Here is a 19,526-nt window from a genome sequence, read left to right on the forward strand (position 1 = left end):
TTCATTTCCTAGAGATTTTCTTCTCAGTACAGAAAAATCATTATGTTGATTTTATACATTAAGATATTTTAAGTGGTTAGAATGTAACTTTGCCATGGTATTAAATTCAGCCAAGATTACAAATAAATGTCATAGTTTTCTTTCCCAGTTTTACAATTCTGCTGTCCTAAAGCAGTACCCTATTTTATTTTTTACAGAAAATACTACAGGCTACAACATTTTAAAAAATTAAATGTTTTCACTTCTGTTTCCCCTTACAGGAATTGTGTGCAATGCCTTCACCCTCACAATCTGTCTCAAGCTATACTTGATCGGTGTAAAACCTCATGTACTCTCAAGGAACAGCATTATGTGGACCAAACATCAGGTAAACAAAAGGTTAATAATCAAAGTACTGAAGAGTATCTGCAGAGAATCATGTTCCCTAAAAAGGCTCATAATCAACCATCCCAAAGAAAGAACTAACTGCTTCAATGTTTTCAACCTCCAAGAAATAGTGCTCTATAAAACCAGCTGAGGATATTTGCCATGGTATGGCTGAATTGCTAGATCTCCCACCTAACAATTAAACTACCATCTCAACTACCCAGCAAAATTCACATGCTGTGCACCTCCATGGAAGTATACCAAACAGATTTTCTAGAGAGACCTCAGTGAACCAAGAATAGGAGTTTCCTAAGTAGAGTCCATTTCACCCTTAGAGACAAGGTCTATGGAGCCATCATTACCCTTCACAATCCAAACTTGTTTCCAGTTATAACCTTCCTCATGTCAAACGAACATTTACTTTCATGTTTCAGGTGACACCAAAAAATTCTAAGTAGCAATGATTTAATTTTGCAAAGTACATAATTTCAAAAGGGCCATTCCTCCCTGATAATTTTCATTCTGATATAAATATAATTTAAGGGTGAATGAATATAAAGGTGGCACAATGGAAAGGGTATGGAAATTTTAGTCTGAAGACCTTAGCTTAAGGCATGTCTCCTGAAACTAGTAGCTAAGAAATATCAGCCCTCTTACAAAATTTCACTGAGCCTCAGTTTCCTCATCTGTAAAATGGAGATAATAATACCAACCTCAGAGTTGTGTGGATTAAATAAGCCAGTGAACATGAAAACACTTTTTCAGTTAAAAGATGATATATGAATGGAAGAAACATGTGAAAGCTGCGTTCAAAGATCATTTTGGACAAAAGTTCATTAGAACTCAAAAGCCAGCACCCCCATTTTGTTCAGGTTTAAGGTGTTAAACTATATAAGAATTAGAAATGAAGCTTGAAATTATGCATTCATTAAAATGTTCCTACTGCTACTACTATTTCTAGTCTTTCCTCTAACCTGTAAGAATAATTCCAGGTCTTAGAGAGATTGCACAGGAGAATAAACTTTCTCCAGAGTTTTGTTTCCCTCTCCCCTCACATCCACACTAATCTTAGCCCATAATAAATTTGGCTTTGAAAAGAGCCCATGTGCTGCCAGCTGGGGCTGCAGCAATCACACCCCAAAGCCAAGGGCCTTTTCTAATAAATAAAGCTCTTATTGTCAACATGTAATTTATTATGTTAAGGAAACAAACCTATTCTGACCTAAGTGTGGTTACAAAAACTATTCCCTTAAAGCTCCTTAGGAAAAGCCCTTGCTTGACCTAAACTAAGAAAAGAGGCATGGCCAGGGCTAAATTTTTGGCTCTCCAAATTTTGAAATTTAAAAATGCATGCATATTTGAGCCCCAAAAATGTCCATTAGAAATATTTGTAAAATGTATTAGTAGCTAGGGGGCTACCCTCCCCTTCACAACTATTGTGCAAGGAGAGGGAAAGGGCATTTGTTAGCCACCTCTATTATCTATCCACTTGATCACACTTAAAGGGTGTTCTTTTGGTCTTTCTGGCTAAGTTCCTACTAGGCAAGAAGCCATTAAGTGAGATCAAGCCACGTGCCACCTTAGCTGATTAAGTATTCTAAGTCAGCCAAGGGAAATGAAAGGCATGCATGTCACAAACCTGGGCACCACCAAGGGTACCACTTTTGAACAGAGCATGTTGGATTCTCTCTGCATGTGAGACCATAACAAAGGGAGACTTGCACTTGCATCTGGTGCTTCTACTCCAGTTAGTAGTCCTCCAGCCTCCTTTTAGCATTTCTTTCAAGGAACCTTATCACTATGACCAAGAGAAAACTGGGCTCTAAGTCTTCCCACTTAGAGAAGAGCCTCTGCCCTTATTACTGAATTCTTGGCGTATTCAAGAGCAATGCTTGGTCATCCCTGGGATTTCAGACACAAATCACTCATGACTGACTGTTCTTCTAAGCCTTGGCAGGTCCCCTCCCAAAAGGCATTCTCAAGGAGACCTTCAGACAGTTAGGTGAAGTCCCCAAAGTCTGGAGGATGCACGGAAAACACATGCTTCTTTAGGCCAGGAGGTAATTTTGTGAGTGTGGGGCAGCTGGTGAGTTCTGTGGAGCACTTGTGTATTATGCAACCATGTTCCTCTTAGATTAGGGTAATACCTCTGGCAGCCACAGAGCCTGCAGAATTTCCAACTAGAGTTTGCCAAAGGTCTAGGGCTAAAACAGAGACCTAGAATGCCCCTCCTCTTAATGTAGCATTTCCTTTTCCAGCTAGTAATTATCTGTTCTTGAAAAAACAAAAAGCAGAATTTTTAGAAGCAAAATAGGATAGATGTGGTTAACAGACAAGTAAAAAATAAATTAATAACAATTGAGGAAAGAGATTTGGGTATTGTCCCAAATTATACACTCCCATTTCCTGGAGAAGCTATGTGTAATAATAATGAAAACTTACACTGCAGTTTCAAAGGAAATATTTATTCATCTATTAGAGTAGTACTGATTTTAGCTTCTGCAGATGTTTACTTTATTTTCCATTACTGATGTGTAACAAATGAGGAGTAAGCATAACAAGAAAAACATACGTTAATGCACGGAGCTGTTAAATAATTTTTTAAATCCTGTTTTCCACTTAGTGATCCACACCACACCAAAATACTGTCCCCCTCTCTGTCATGGATAAAATTATATTTGGTTAAGGGATTTGGACATATTCCAGTTAGTACAAATAAAGAATCAAGCTGCAAAGAAATAATCTTATTGAATACCTTAATTGTGGCTATTCTCCAAAGGAGAGTTTTCTGTTGAAAAGATTTGAATAATCAATGTGTAATAATAATTAGTTTACTTCTTGAATCAACAATGGTAGTCCTCTATTTTGAAAATATAGATTTGCAAATATCTCTGATCCTACTGAGATGATGAACATTATTTACTTCTAACATTATTGTTAGAACCCTTTGATTTACTCATTCCAGTTTTTTAAACCATTTATTCATTTGCTTCTTTACAGAATGTTTCTCTAGCCCAAGCTACTTGAGGATATTTTTCATCATCTTCATAGTTACATTCTTGATTGGGTTGCTTAAAGTCCTTATTATTAGACAGGTGATACTACAATGGAATAGTAATAAAATTAAGTCCTCGGCAGATTACAGGGTGTCAGCCTCAAAAAAGGTCAGTGAATTCTAAAACAGAAATACTTTCAGTATGTTTTTGTCTACTTTCAATATTTAGGCACTTAATTAATGATAATATTTCTTCTCCATCAAGGACAAGTTGATTCTGCAAGGCGTTTGCACAAGAGCAGTAACCTACCGACGTGAGAAACCTGAAGAAATAAAAATGGACATTAGCAAATTAAACACTCATGAAACTTTCAGGTGCAACTTCTAAAAAGATAAAAAAGTACTTTATGGGAAACTGGATTTTTAATGATCGCTCCTAAAAATTATTATTATAAAATAATAATTTTATAAGTCACAGGAGGAGATAAATTTTCCAGATCATGCCAGTTGCTGGTTGTCCACTCGAATGAAGACTGACAAGCATCCTCATCATCATGTGACTCACACTGCTGCTGAATTCTTCAGAGAAAAATGTGTCTTACTACTGTTTGATACTAGTATCATTGTAGCACTTTACTGTAATATATAACTTATTTAGATCGGCATAGAATGTAGATCATCTGAAGAGCACTGATTACACTTTACAGATACCCGCCATTTCTACACTTCCCAGAGAGACAATGCTGTGAGATAGTTTTGGCATTGTGTCACTACAAGGGTACAGTAATCCCTGCACCAAACATGCAGATGAAAAAATAATACGGCAGTTATACTAATGTTGCCAAACACTTTAACAATTGGCAGTGAATAGACAAGAACAGATAGATGAGTAAATGATTAGTGTTTCACTCATTCAAGAGATGAACAGATAAAAACTTAATCTTGAGGGATATTGCTTTTGAAACTAGTTTCATGCATGTGTGTTTGTTTTCTTCTTTTACAAGATGGATATTAATTCTAACATTCTTTCCTCTTCGCCTTTATATTTTGGTTTTCTTTCTTACAGGATAAGTTTATATAATGTCACAGATGACTGGATTAAATAAGTGCTAAGTTACTACTGCCATAAAACCTAATAATAATACAATGTCACTTTATTAGAATACTTTTAAAAGCCGAACATTTAATAAGGGACACTTCAAGTAACATCAAAATTTGAACAGCTTCGTTGTGTGCAGATGTGGAGTTTTATATCTTCTTACCTGGTAAACTGGATGGATTATTTCACCATTTCATTTGTCTAATCATCAGGTTGAAATTCACGAGATATTTAGAAACTCTGCAAGGTTTCTAAGCAAAGTGCCACACTTTTGAGTCTTCTCCAATATTTATTCCAAGTAGATAGTAGCATTTTTCAAATTAAAAGCTAAATTAAGCTATATTATTTTTGCCCTTCAGTGCAGTCTAAGGACATTCTTTCTTTGAATCACCTCAACCCTACTCACCAAAATTCTAAAAGTACACAATTGGAGGAGGATAGACAATATCTTAGAAATAAGCTAATTCACTCTTGTACTTAGAGAACTGAGGCTCAGCAAGTTTAAATGATTTCTCAAAAACCCCTAAGTGACCAAGTGGCAACATTCAAAGAGAACTATTTTCTTATTGCCAGGCCAGTGTTCATTGAACAATGTCATACTACCTCTTGAAACTTTAAAATAATCAATTGGAAAGTATTTTTAGATGTGATTTACTGAAGTCTTAAGTATAAGAAAATTTCAAAACAAAGCAGAAAAAAGTAATTCAAACAGAATTGTCCATGGTTGACTTCCAGTCTATCTGCTAATCAGCTTCTAAGAGACTGCAAAATAGCCTAACTAGAGGAAAGTCCATTCACACCATAGCCTGTGTGAACGGCGCCCCCTGGAGTTGTGCAGTGCTCCGTGCTCAGCCAGAGAGCTTGATACAGACAGAGGCCATGAACTTTTATCCTCCCCAACAGGAACTTCATCACAATTACCATATCCTTACAGACTTATTCAGTCTGATTTTATTGGCTAGAAGTCCAACAGTCCTGTATGCAGTACAGAGCTTTGCCTATGACAACTAAGGAATTTATTTTAAATTCCTTTAAAATGTCTTCTTATAATCAGCTTCCCAGACTTTCTGTCTTCCAGCACTTGAGTTAAAGTGCCAGATATTTGCATTTCGATGAAGACTAAATCCCACTCCATATTCTACCCTAAAGAGGATTTAAAAACATATAATAAGTTGTTCTGCAGCCAACAAACACCATAACTCCATCAGCTGTCCCCTGCAGCCAAGCAATTATGATGCTAGGTTGAACTCTATGTCTTTCCCCAAATGAGAAATCAGCAGCATTGACATAATTCAGTACTGTGACTCACTTATGTAAAATACCTTTGATCACCAATGATAATGCAAAACTTCTTTTTGAAGCATGCCTGTCACAGCATCCTTTTTAAAAAAGAAAATAAATGGATATTTGACAGCCCCCAAAAAGGAGAAAGTGGAAAATATCCATTCACTGAAATGCTGAAAATTTTAAAACATTTAAAAATTTTAAAACATTATGATGTTCATAAGCTAATTTCTATGTGGGCTGAGTTATCCAAAATAGCATAATAAAATGAAATTCTTAAAATAAAGGGATATATATTTTGACACTCTCACTAGTTTGCACTAATTTATAGTGGAGCAAGGCTCTTCTCATAGGAAGGGACAAACTTTCTGATAGGCAGTTCAATGCTAGATGATGACTGCAGTTATGCTTGTGATGTCTTGTGCTTTCCTTTTCTACTTAAAGGTCTAATTCTTAAAAGATTTTAGAGCTTATATTTACTTGAATAATTGACATTTTCCTTGTGAGAAAAGAATATTTGACTAGCTAGAATTAATTGAGTTAAGGGAAACAGGGTATTCTTAGATTAAATAATTTATGTAAATAAAGCCTATTTTCAACTAATATGAACACAGGAGCCTTTTGAGATTCACTGATATTAAACACGAGTTATGAAACTTTAAATGATTAACAAAGTTAAGAACTTCAACAACACTTTTGGTACGACAGCATTTCTGTGCCCTAAAGTATTTCATGATTTAGAAATGTGCCATATATGCACTACAATACAACTGTATGCATTTTACTTCTCTGGGGATATCTTTACACTGCAGTGTACATGCATTTATAAGCATCTGATATCTTTTTTTGAAATTTATTAATATTTATGAAGTCTCAGACATTCTCTGAAACACTCAGAAATTCACTAAAACTCTGATTATGTCCTAAATGTTTAATTTAGCTTTGGTTTATAAAGATAAAAAAAAAAATCTAAGGTTAAACAGAATAGATTTCTCTGGAGGCAAATTTTTCAAAATTCAAAATTAAAATTAGTGGATGTATCAGATGCAACACTTCACTAAAGAATAAATTTCAAATTTTTTTTATATACACTTAATATCTATTGAAGATATTCTTATGTATGACAATGGGCATCTATAAGATGCTGAAATATGATTATGATGGACTATGAAAATTTTTCTCCTTAGAATTATGTTCCTCCTGGTACCTGATATAGTAAGTTAAACTCAATGGCTTTTCCTTCCTTTCCTTACTCCTGTTCTTTTCTATTCATTTTTCCTAAGAGAGTGCCCCAAAACTTCAAGCTCAATAAGCCTCATTGTGAAAAATAACTGACTGTAATGGTATAATGAAGTTCTTCATTTCCATACATCTCTTAATGATTTTAAAAGTTATTTGAATCTGTGCACCTGAACAAAGACCCACTAAAAATGAAGAATTTAAAATTTTTACAACTGTTCGACTTCTTTCAATTTTAAAGGATTTGAGATCTATATATTTTAATAAAACTATCAAGTGAAATACAACCACTTGGGAGTTCAATCATGTGCATATTATATTGCTTTATTTACTCTTACATTTAATTTACAACTATCCTTATTTATATCGACCTTAAGAACTCCACTTCATGCAATGCAAACTGAGATATATTTTGAAAAAATTTAAAACTAGCATTCTTTCAGATCATTTCCCTTTTCTCTTCTAATTCCTCAATGGTAAATATATTATGGGTAACTAATTATACATGTTTATATTTCATTAATTCTAGGACATCCACTTTTTAATTTAACATCTCTAAAATGTATCTTACAGTTGTTGACCTCTTAATGCAGTGTTTGAAGTTTTGCTTAAATAAACATTATATTAATTTATCTTTAACCAAATGTTCATGGGTATAGGGACATTCATTTTTGTATAAATATTTAATAACACATTTATGATAACATGTGAAGTCAGTTTTCAGTACATCTGGATCACATACAACTCAACATGGAGCCTAACCATCTGATTATAAGTTCAAATCCTGTAGACCTTTAGGTTATAAAAGCTCTTTCAGCCTCCTACTTATGCTTTACGCTAGTGGCTACAATTTCAGCGAACCCTAACCTAACTGACAAGAATGAGTGAGTTTCTCCCAAGTTTGTTAACAAATTTTTATTCTTTCTATTACTTCCTAAAGAATACTTGCATATGATCATCTCACTTTTAGACAGAATTAACTGGAAAAATATTACATAAAACCATCATATTTAGATTTTGCATATTTAGGTTTTGCAGCATCTTGTATGTTGTATGTCAATGACAGGAGAAAAATATATAACCAATCAGTGTTGTAGGAAAACATTCCCTTCAAGTTCTCTTACATTTTTATTCTTTATCATTTCTGTTCTTTTGTTTGACTTTTTTCTTTGGCTCTGATAAATTCACCTTAAGCCCATGTAACAACTGTCATAAAACTGCATATTTAAATTATCTGACTTATATGAAACAATTGTTCAGCTATCTGGGCAGCTGTTAATGAAATATCTGAGAGTAATAACACTACTCTTTTATCTACCTGGATTACTTTCCCACAAAAATTTACCTTTGTAAGGTAACTCTATTAATCAGGTTTCTAACCTCCATAACCTATTTCAGTTAAAATCATCTAATCCAACAATAAAAAAACCCAAAACACTGCAGTCATCAAGGATGGAAATTGTATGACTTGTGTAAAAAATCTTTACTAACTTTACACTGTACAACAGATAAATGTGATTTTGATAACAATTCCACACAATAAGTATGGCACATAGATTTTATTAATATTGAATATAAAATATTTTAATTCTAAATTAAAATAAAATATAAATTTGCACATATTAATATAGAAATTCATTTGGTGTATATTTAACATAACTTTAAAACCATTTTACATTTACCAGCTACTTCATTAAAGATTTCTAAATGTCTGCAAAAAAAGTAGAAATGTTTTTAAATTTCAGTAATATAACCTATGTGTTTCATTTAAGTCCTGCCTTTGTAAAAAAATTTTTTTAATATAGAGTGTATTTTTAAATTAAAATATTTGAATATAAAATAGTTCTAAGAAAGAAACTATTTCTCATTAAGCAAGTTTCTTATTATTTCTGGCTTTGAATTATACATAAATTTAAATTGCCTTAAATGACATAGAAGATTGGGGAATACGATAATTTCACATTGTATACTATGAGCCTGTTCATATAATTCTGATTGACTACTAACTTTGGTTTATGTATTTATTAAACAGCTGACACTGTAGTTTGTTGAGATGTTTATTTTTATAACAGAGCTTATAACAGTTATGACAAGGCATTTAATTAATGCATCATTCTGTTTAAAAGTAGGTGTTAACCAATATGAAATTCTATGTTTTAAAATAAAAATGTAAAGATCTAAGTATGCACAGAATGCTTCTTTATTTCTTATTGTGTGCTACATGACTCTCAGCACTGCCAGACAATAGTACATTGTCACACAAGGAAATGTAATAACATTCATACATGGTCATTGGTAGAGGACATTACATAGTTCCAAAAAGCTACTACTTCTGGAAAACTGTAGAGCCAATGATAAAGATGTGAGGCCATCCTAATTGCTCTATTTCCCTTCAATAGCCACCCAATGGTGAAAGCAGAAGGAATATCTTAATTACAAAAACTGAAAAATTAGCTAAAAGACAAATTGGGCTTTTTCTAGCAGACAAAGGCTTCTACCATCACCCTGATACAAACATATCATGTTCATAATCTTCAACTGCACATTCTCCAGAGCCATATTTAAACAAGTGAAATTTATGGAGTACCCTTGTGTTGTGATTTTCCTTTATTTAATCTATGGGAAAAACTAAAGCAGATGAGGGAGCACACTGAAAGTTAAATAAGATATGCAGACAGATTTCCTGTCCTTAAGGAGTTTTAATAGTTTGAAGGAAAGGATATGTGTAGCATACTATAGATAAAAGGGTTTCACTGGAGAGATCAGATGGAAGCTATCAGGAGGTTTAACAAGGCCTTTGTTTTTGAGGATTCATCCCAGTTGGGTTTGGGCTACAGTCTTTCAGGCTCAGAACACTGATTTTGTTATGAGGGTTGTTTGCCCCATTTTTCCCTTCCCTCTTTAGCAATAGGACCCACACCCTGAGTTTGAATAGAGCACACAGCTGAGACTTAACTACCCAGACTCCTTTGCAGCTAAATGTGGTTACGGGACTAAATGTTGGCCAGTGGGGCAGATGCGAGAGGAACCCAGGATCTCACTTCCCCTTTCCATGTTTTTGCTATCTCGACAATTAGCGGTGTCTTGGCAAAGGAAACCCTGTGCTGAAATATTCAGAGCTTCCCCTTCAGCCAAGAACTGCTCTCCTCAACTGAACCCTGGTAGGGAAACAATCTGTTTAGCTAAACCATTGCATTTGATGGTATAGCAGATATTTTGTACTCTAATGATGTCTTATTTATATAATTGTCTTACTCCTCAGCGATAATAAATACCGTTTCTGTCAATTTTTCAAATAAGGAAAACAACGCATATAGAGGTTAAGCACCGTGTATAAATGAACGCAGCCAGTAGGTGGCCAAGGCCGGATTCATAGGAAGATCTGTTTTTCATTCCATAAATGACTGATCATATGTTTTATGAGGATAGATTTTTACTAAGTTAATTAGTTTTACTAGTTTAACTATGTCCTTATGAACCAAAAAAACGTGCAATAAAGTTGAGGAGCTAATATATGTGCAGAAACACTACACAGGAAGAAGTGAATGGAACTTAAAAATGAAAAACAAAATGTTAAGTGCACTCAGATGCTGTAACTAGACTGGAGCAGTCCATGGAGGATAGCATTTGGCCTAGGCCTTGCAGGAAAGGTAAGTGTAGCCATCCAGAAAAGCAAGGTCATGGAGAGGTAAGGGAATAGTAAAGTAGAAAAGGGTGGGGATTCCATCCAAGAACATTGAAATCTTGTTGAGATGCAGCACTGGATACTGAAAAACAGTAACCTACAGGTTCTAGTCTATGGAAAGCCTGCTTTCCTGACTAAGAAGTTTGAACTTTGGTCACTAGGAAAAAGCAAGCCCTGAAGTTTTTGCACAGAAAAGTGGTATTACTGGAACTATACATGGTTTGGAATATACTAACATAAACTAAATATAACTTTTAATTAAACATTAATTTTATCCCCTCTAACACTAAATATAAATACCACTTAATAATGTTAAATATTTAATTCTATTAAATGCCATTTAATAATAAATTTAAATACTATTTAGTACTAATGTAAAAGAAACTGAAGTATACAAAAGCAGAAAAATTTGAAAATCCAACTTCCTAACGGCAATCACTTTCATATGTAGGCATATTTTCACTTTATTGCTTATTATGCAGATAACACATATTTGTGGTAAAACATCTAAAAATACCTTGACATTAAAATTAAAATAAATATTACTCCAATCCAACCACTCAGAGTTGACCATTGCCATATATTATGTGTGCGTGTGTTTGTAACTAAGAAAGAAATATGCTATTAATAGTATGGTATAAAGATATTTTTTCTTCAAAAACATTGCAAACATTTTTCCATGTCAAGATTTAAACTATAGTTTTACTAGGTGGATATAATCCCATCCAGGAATGTGCCACAATCTTAGCTCTATGTTCAATGAGAAAAAGAATGAGCAAGAAATGATACCAAATATAAAACAATGGTCAACAACTTTAGTATTCAATAGGAGAAGATTGGTTAAGTAAACTGTTTTTGAATGGGAGAGATTTGCACATTTATAATGGCAGAGGAGAGGGAACCAGTGCAGAGAGAAATGTTTATATTAGGATGGTTTGTATTGGTCTAAGGTACAATAGGGGAGCATTTCAAATTATGACAAAGTGGAATCAGTGAAATGAGCTTAGAGAATTTTCGTGAGGAAATAAAGATTTAGACAAAAGTACAAAGGGAGGGAATAAGAGCTACTGCTACAAGGAAAATTAGAGAGAACTTGGAGATTGGCTAGATACAGGTGATAAGGAAAGAATTTAGTTGAACAGAATTCTAATGCCAACTCTGAAAGTCACTACAGACTTCTACCCAAATTGGATAAAACTCCCAATCTGGTCTCACAAACCACATTGTTCTTGCCAGTCCATGACTTTTAGACTAAATTCTAACTTCATCAAAATATTTGGCCAGACAAAACTAAAGCTGCAAATTTTTAAACCATGTCAATGGTCATGCTTTCAGTACTATCAAAATAAGCCTAAGTGCAAGATAAGCAGTATCTCCTTTTAACCTAGTTATTTATATATGAATATTTTGATCATAATCAGAAGTAGTGGTGGGCTGCACAAGAAAAACAAATGGCACCTTGGCTTCCAACTTGGCAATCCTATTTAGCACTTATTTGGACTGGTACATTATTTCGTACTTAGGGCCCAGTGCTGTTTAGACTTCTTCCAATGAATTGCTTGAAGGTCATAAAAAACTATCTGTCTATAGTGGTGAGAGGAAAACTCTTTCTTTATTGGGCTTTGTCATACTTTGTGCTGTTTTTCCATTGTTATGAGTACAAAATACATTCTAACCATCATTAAAGTCATGAGAGATAATTATCCATTTAAGAAAATCTTAATTTGCCATTAACATTTTAAAAAATATTTTCCCTTATTAAATTAAGGATAATCTATAGGTCCGTGGTTTTCAAAGGGTAGTTCCCAGACCAGCAGCATCAGTGTCACATGAAAACTTGTTAGAAACGCAGATTTTTAGTCTCTACCCCAAATCTTCTGAATCTGAAACTCTGGGAATGGGGCCCAGAGATCTGTGTTTTAACAAGCTCTCTAAGTAATTCTGATGCCTGCCAAAGTTTAAGAACCATTTCCATAAAGAGTAAAAGTTAGCATCAGGAAACCAAAAGCTATAGAATATGCTTACTGGTGCACATAGACGAGTACCTGATACTCAATACTCAGTGCAAGTACTTATTTATTAAGTGTTGAATGAGTCAGTGATGTTCTATTTTCTCTGAGCCCCTCAGACATGTCCCTTTGAAAAGACTGTGCTCAAAATTTGTCTGTCATTTATTATAGCTAAAATCAAAGTAATAAAATGATTGTCTGGCATGTTGTTTAAGAAAATAAAATTGACTTCAATTACTTTTTAAAACAAGCCTAACATATCCAGTGTATGTAGAGGCCCACATTAAATATTTTTATTAGCTACAGGCAGTTATCTTTTTCTCTGTCACTTAAACACTGTTCTTCCCAAAAGCTAAATGCATACAGATTTATGTGTGGGTGTATGAGATAGTGGAGGATCTCTACCACTGCCCTAATTAATGGGGAAATTCCTAACATGGTCTGTGGAGTTCCATCTTGGTTAGAGGGCTGAATCTTCTCTTCATATTCTCATGTCCACCAAAGTATACAACTTCTCTCCCTCCTCTCTGTTCAGAGACACTTGCAAGTGTCAAGGTCTATTGGCTGTCTATAGGGAATACAAGTGGGACAGCGATACCAAGGACAGCTGGGTACAGCATCCCTTCCATTCCACCCACTGGTCACTGGAGTAGAAAACCCTTCTGCTCCCTCTTACTTTGAGGAATCACATTTGTTAACTCTTCTCTAAGAAAAATATCTAAGTCACCCCTTTCTCCCTTACCCCAGATCCAGTTTTATCTCATCCTGAAAAAAAAAAAAGTAGCTCTACAGGCATGCATTCAAATTTATCTCTGGTCCTCTCAATTTTGAACTTATTTTGGTAGTATTTCTGCTTTAGTGTGGACTTGGACAAGGGAAAATAACCTGTACAGTATCAGTGAATAGAAAAAAGGAAAGGAAACATATGCATATGTGTATATAGAGGCAGACAGACCCAAAGAATAAGAAATGGTACTGAGAACTTATTCTGGGGCTCTGGATCCCTCAGGCCAAGGAGGAAATAAAGAGAGGGCAGAGACAGGAAGGAATGGATACTGTTAAAAATAATTTTTGAGAGACCCTTTGCCGTGGGTCTCCACTTCAGCTTTCTTTGGGGATAGGAGGGGATATTCCCTCTAACTTCCAACCTAGTGTGGCTTCAAGGGAACTCTTAGGACCTTTGAAATATATTCCCTACACCTGGGAGACAGAATTCTGATGCCTAGCTCATGCCAGAATAAGATGCTTCATCATAGATTAGTGCTCATAACACATAAGGCTGCGGCCTGGGTCCTATCTCCCCCAATGAAAACTAGAGGGGAAGAATGGCAAGTATTAGGTATGTCTGTCCTAATTCTAACCAAGAGTCATTCTTACTCTACAAGTATATAATCATTATATATATATATATATATATATAAAATTCTCTATTTAATGGCACTTATATACACAATTATATATAATTTGAAACAATAAATGTCATTTTCTTTCATTTCAAATACCAAAACAATACTATCAGACTCTTCTCAAGAATGATTTTAGGTGTAATTTAAATGCCCTCACCCCGACCAGAGAATTTGAGAACAATGAAAAACATGTATTGAAAACATTTGGAATAATACTGTTTATTATGTTTTTAAAATTACTTAGAGTTTATTTTTAGTGCATTTAATATGCATGAGATTACTTTGTATAAAAAATATTCACCTTAATCTACAGATTGATTTTGCAAATATTGGTTACTTTTCACTTGGCAATTTCCTTGCTTCCTTTGGTTTGACTAAGGTTTTGATTTTTTTAAAAATAGAAATACAGACTATTATTCAAAATTTAAAATGACTACGGTACTCTCTTTTGCCCTTGGATAAATTGTGAAAAGGCCAATTATTAAGCTTCAAGATTTCATTACTTTGTCCTCTGATGACATTGAGTCTATTTGGGTAGAAAAAATATGTACAACTCTTCAAGTCAAAATTGTATGACTAGAATGGTAACTATATATGTCAGCTTTTAAATTTCCTTTATTAATAAAAGAAATATATTCAATTTAAGTTTCTTCCTAGCTCCTCAGTCATTTAGTAAGATAAGCATACATCTTAACTCTCTATTCTGGTAATGAGTAGATAATGGCCTAATTAGTAAGTAATCATTTGAAAACAAGAGCAGATAGAAGAAGAAACCCACACACTTCCAAAGATATGGGGAGAAAGTAAATGCATTCTTTAAAATGCTGGTGAGTGAAGGCATCAGTGAGTCTTTATGATGGGTGTAGGCGGTTCAAGAATAAAAGAGAGACAAATGGTGAAGAAAAAGTCACAGCAGGAAAAATCTCCATCACTTATCTACCAGCCCTTACACACACACAGACACACACACACACACACACACATACTCATTCTCATACACACATACACACACTTACATATACTACTCTGTATGAGATATGACATGTCATGACATAGCTGCCCGGCATCCCTTTTGGATTTTCTTGTTTTATGTTTAATTTACATGCAATAAAATGCACAAATCTTAAGTCTATAACTTGATGAGTTTTGATAAATGTATACACCTGTATAACCACCATAGAACATTTTTGTCACTTCAAAAAGTTCTTTATGCCCCTTTCTGGTCAATCAATCCCCTTCTTACGATAGTTAATTTTTTTTTTTTTTTTCGGTACGCGGGCCTCTCACTGTTGTGGCCTCTCCCATTGCGGGGCACAGGCTCCGGACGCGCAGGCTCAGTGGCCATGGCTCACGGGCCCAGCCGCTCCGCGGCATGTGGGATCTTCCCGGACCGGGGCACGAACCTGTGTCCCCTGCATCGGCAGGCGGACTCTCAACCACTGTGCCACCAGGGAAGCCCCACGATAGTTAATTTTATGTCAACTGGATTGGGACACAGTGCCTAGATATTTAGTCAAGTAGTATTCTGGATATTATTGTAAGAGTGTTTTAGGGTGAGATTTACATTTAAATCAGTGGACTTCGAGTTCTCCATAATGTAGGTGGGCCTCATCCAATCAATTGAAATTGAAGTTGAATCAGTTCTGTCACTGAATCTACTGATTTCTCTTACCATAACCAAACAGCTTTCTTACTTGTAATTTCCCTCAGAATTAACAGACCTTCCCCTGACATTTATCCAAACCCAATCTTCTCATAGCAACTAAGTATGGAAGCTAGCATAATACTTAAATAAATTACCTTTGTTGTTTTAAAAAGTCGGGTTTATTGTAGTATAATTTATCCTATAGAAAAATTTATTCTTTTCAGATGGATCTCAACAAATGCATGTATATCACTGTACAACTACTATCATAATCAAGATACAGAATCATTCCCAAAAGTTTCCAATGCCCCTTTTATAGTCAGTCAATTCTTTCTTATTATCCCCAGCCCCTGGCAACCACTAATCTGATTTCCATCCCTATAGTCCCCTTTTATCAGAATGTCATACAAATGGAATTATACCGTATACAGCCTTTTGTGTATGGCTCCTTTCACATAGCATATGATTTTCAGATTCAACCGTAATGGCACGTGTAAGTAATACATATTGCTGAACTGTAAGATTCTACTGTATGAATGTACCACAATTTGATGATCCAATCACTGGTTAATGGGAATTTGGACTATTTCCAGTTTTTAATGATTTTTGAGTGAAACTGCTATAAGCATTCTCATAAAGCCCTTAATGCAAACATATGTTTCGTTTCTCTTGTTTAAAGACCTAGGAGTAGAACTGTTAGGTCAAATGGTTAGTGTATGGTTAACATTATCAGAAACTACCAATCTGTTTTGCAAAGTGGCTGTACCATTTTACAATCCCAGCTGCAACGGATGAGTATTGCAGTTGCTCTGCATCCATGTTAGGACTCTGTAGTGTCAGGTTTTTGGGGGTTTTTTTGCGGTACGCGGGCCTCTCACTGTTGTGGCCTCTCCCATTGTGGAGCACAGGCTCCGGACGCGCAGGCTCAGCGGCCATGGATCACGGGCCAAGTCGCTCCGTGGCATGTGGGATCTTCCCAGACCGGGGCACGAACCCGCGTCCCTTGCATCGGCAGGCGGACTCTCAACCACTGAGCCAGCAGGGAAGCCCTGTAGTGCCAGGTTTTTAAAAACCATTCTAGCAGCTGTGTACTGCTCTATCTTGGTTTTAATTTGCACTTGCCTAATGACTAAAGATCTGTAACTTCTTTTCATGTGCTTCTTTACTATCTGTACTGGCCAACATCCAAGTCTCCCCCACCTTTCGCGCCCCCCCCACAAATGATCCCTAGATACTGGCATTCACACCTCTATGTACTTCTCCTTAAATTTAATAGGGCTTTGTAACAAATAACAAATAGGATACCATGAAAATGATACAGTGTAACTTCTGAGGCTAAGTCATAAAAGCCACTGTTGCTTCCTCCTTGATGGCTCTTGGCTCACTCATTTCGACGTAAACCAGCTGCCATATAATGACGACATTCAGAAAACCCTATGGAGGGGACTTCCCTGGCAGTCCAGTGGTTAAGACTCTGCACTTCCACTACAGGGGCCATGGGTTTGATCCCTATTCCGGGAACTAAGATCCCACATGCCGCCTGGTAAGCACAGTGGCCAAAAACAAAAAGCCTAAAGAGAAAACCCTATGGAGAGATCCACATGATAAGGAACTCAGGCCTCCTGACATTAACCAGCACCAACTTGCCAGCCATGTGAGCCATTGTGAAGGCAGATCCTCAAGCCCCAGTTAAGGCTTCAGGTGACTGCAGCCCCCACCAACATCCTGACTATAAAACAGAACAACACCAGTTAAAATGCTCCTCATTTCATGGTCTTCCCTGGTGGCGCAGTGGTTGAGGATCTGCCTGCTAATGCAGGGGACACGGGTTCGAGCCCTGGTCTGGGAGGATCCCACATGCCATGGAGCAACTAGGCCCGTGAGCCACAACTACTGAGTCTGCGCGTCTGGAGCCTGTGCTCCGCAACAAGAGAGGCCGCGATAGTGACAGGCCAGCACACCGCGATGAAGAGTGGCCCCCGCTTGCCACAACTGCGAGAAAGCCCTCGCACAGAAACGAAGACCCAACACTGCAAAAATTAATTAATTAATTAATAAACTCCCACCCCCAACATCTTCAAAAACAAAAAAGGAAAACCACAGCTTTAAAAAAAAAAAAAAAGCTCCTGATTTCTTGAACTACAAAAACTCAGATATCATATTTTAAGCAACTAGGTTACTTAGTAAATTGTTATGTGATAATAGATAATTAACACACCATTCATATCTTTTCTTTGGTAAAATGTATGTTCAAGCCTTCATTCTATTTTTTTTTTAATGGGTTGTCTTCTTGTTCTCGAGTTAAAAGATTTCTTTATATACTTTGGGTATAAATCCTCTATAAGATAGGTGTTCTTCAAATGTTTTCTCCCAGATTTTTGGCTTGTTTTCTTTCATTTTCTTAACAGACTCTTTCAAGGAAAGAAATTTCATATTTTGATGCAGTCCAATTTGTCTACTTTTTCTTTCATGGTTCATACTTTTGGTGTCATATCTAAGAAATCTTAGCCTAATGAAAGGTCAAAATATTTTTTTCCATATTTCCTTCAGGAAGTTTTATAAATTTAGGCTTTACTTTTAGATATGCAATCCATTTTTAAGTTTTTTAAAAATACAGTGGAGTTCATTTTTTCAAAGTCTAATTATTCCAGCAACGTTTCTTAGAAAGACTATTCTTTATCCATTAAATAAACTTGGTACCTTTCTAAAAAAAAAAAAAAATCAATTGACTACAGTTGGCTCTCAAACAATGCAGGGATTAGGGGAACTGATCCTTTGCACAGTCCAAAATTTGGGCATAATTTATACTCAGCCCTCTGTGTGCATGGTTCCTCCTTGTCTGTGATTCAGTATCTGCAGATTCAACCAACTATGGATCATGTAGTGCTGTACTATTTACTACTGAAAAACTCCATCTATAAGTGAACCTGAGCAATTCAAACCCAAATGTTGTTCAAGGGTCAACCATATATGTATGTGGTTCTATTTCTAGACTCTATTCTATTCCATTGGTCTATTTGTATATCCTTTACCAGTATTTCATTGGCTTTATTACTCTAGCTTTAGAGTATAAATCTTGAAATCAGTATGGATTCTCCAACTTTGTTTTTTCTTTGTCAAAAGTTCTTTGGCTGTTCTTGGTACTCTGCTTTTCACACACATTTTAAATTATACATTTTTCAGTTTCTGTAAAAAGGGCTGATGAGGTTTTAATCAGGACTCTATTAACTACATAGATCAATGTAGTGAGAATTGAAATCTCTTTTTTTTTCGAGTTATGAAGATAAGCCTTCCTTTTCTTTTGAATTATTGAATTTTATCTATTTTTTGATAAAGCAGGTTCTTATTAGTTATCCATTTTATACATATTAGTGTATATATGTCAGTCCCAATCTCCCAATTAATCCCACCACCAACTCCCTGTCACTTTCCCCACTTAGTGTCCATACATTTGTCTTCTACATCTGTCTCTATTTCTGCCCTGCAAACCACTTTATCTGTACCATTTTTCTAGGTTCCACATATATGTGTTAACATACGATATTTCTTTTTCTCCTTCTGACTTACTTTATTCTGTATGACAGTCTCTAGATCCATCCACCTCTCAGCCAGCTCTGTTTATTTCCATCAAGACTACTTTGGCTATTTGGGGTCTTTTCTGTCTCCATATAAATTTTAAGATTTTCTTGTTCTAGTTCTGTGAAAAATGCCATTGGTAAATTGATAGGGATTGCATTGAATCTGTAGATTGCTTTGGGTAGTATAGTCATTTTCACAATACAGATTCTTCCAATCCAA

At 35.5% G+C, this 19,526-nt stretch overlaps 1 protein-coding gene across 3 annotated transcripts in view; it reads left to right on the forward strand.

The window, feature by feature from the left end:
- ITGB8 (integrin subunit beta 8) overlaps nucleotides 1-9,161 on the forward strand; it is a 94,190-nt gene extending 85,029 nt beyond the window's left edge. Inside the window, exons 12-14 of one of the 3 annotated variants that reach the window (XM_024738450.1) lie at nucleotides 261-367; nucleotides 3,367-3,530; nucleotides 3,627-9,161. In XM_024738450.1, coding sequence (XP_024594218.1) covers nucleotides 261-367; nucleotides 3,367-3,530; nucleotides 3,627-3,749 — 394 coding nt within the window. In that variant the 3' untranslated portion in view covers nucleotides 3,750-9,161. Of the gene's footprint in view, nucleotides 1-260; nucleotides 368-2,314; nucleotides 2,396-3,366; nucleotides 3,531-3,626 lie in introns of those variants that run through there. The other 2 variants (XM_024738452.1, XM_024738451.1) reach the window with 2 other exon arrangements.
- Nucleotides 9,162-19,526: the final 10,365 nt, after the last annotated feature.

The sequence above is a fragment of the Neophocaena asiaeorientalis genome, unplaced genomic scaffold, assembly GCF_003031525.2.
Source record: "Neophocaena asiaeorientalis asiaeorientalis breed wild unplaced genomic scaffold, Neophocaena_asiaeorientalis_V1.1 scaffold89, whole genome shotgun sequence".
Taxonomy (NCBI): Eukaryota; Metazoa; Chordata; class Mammalia; order Artiodactyla; family Phocoenidae; genus Neophocaena; species Neophocaena asiaeorientalis.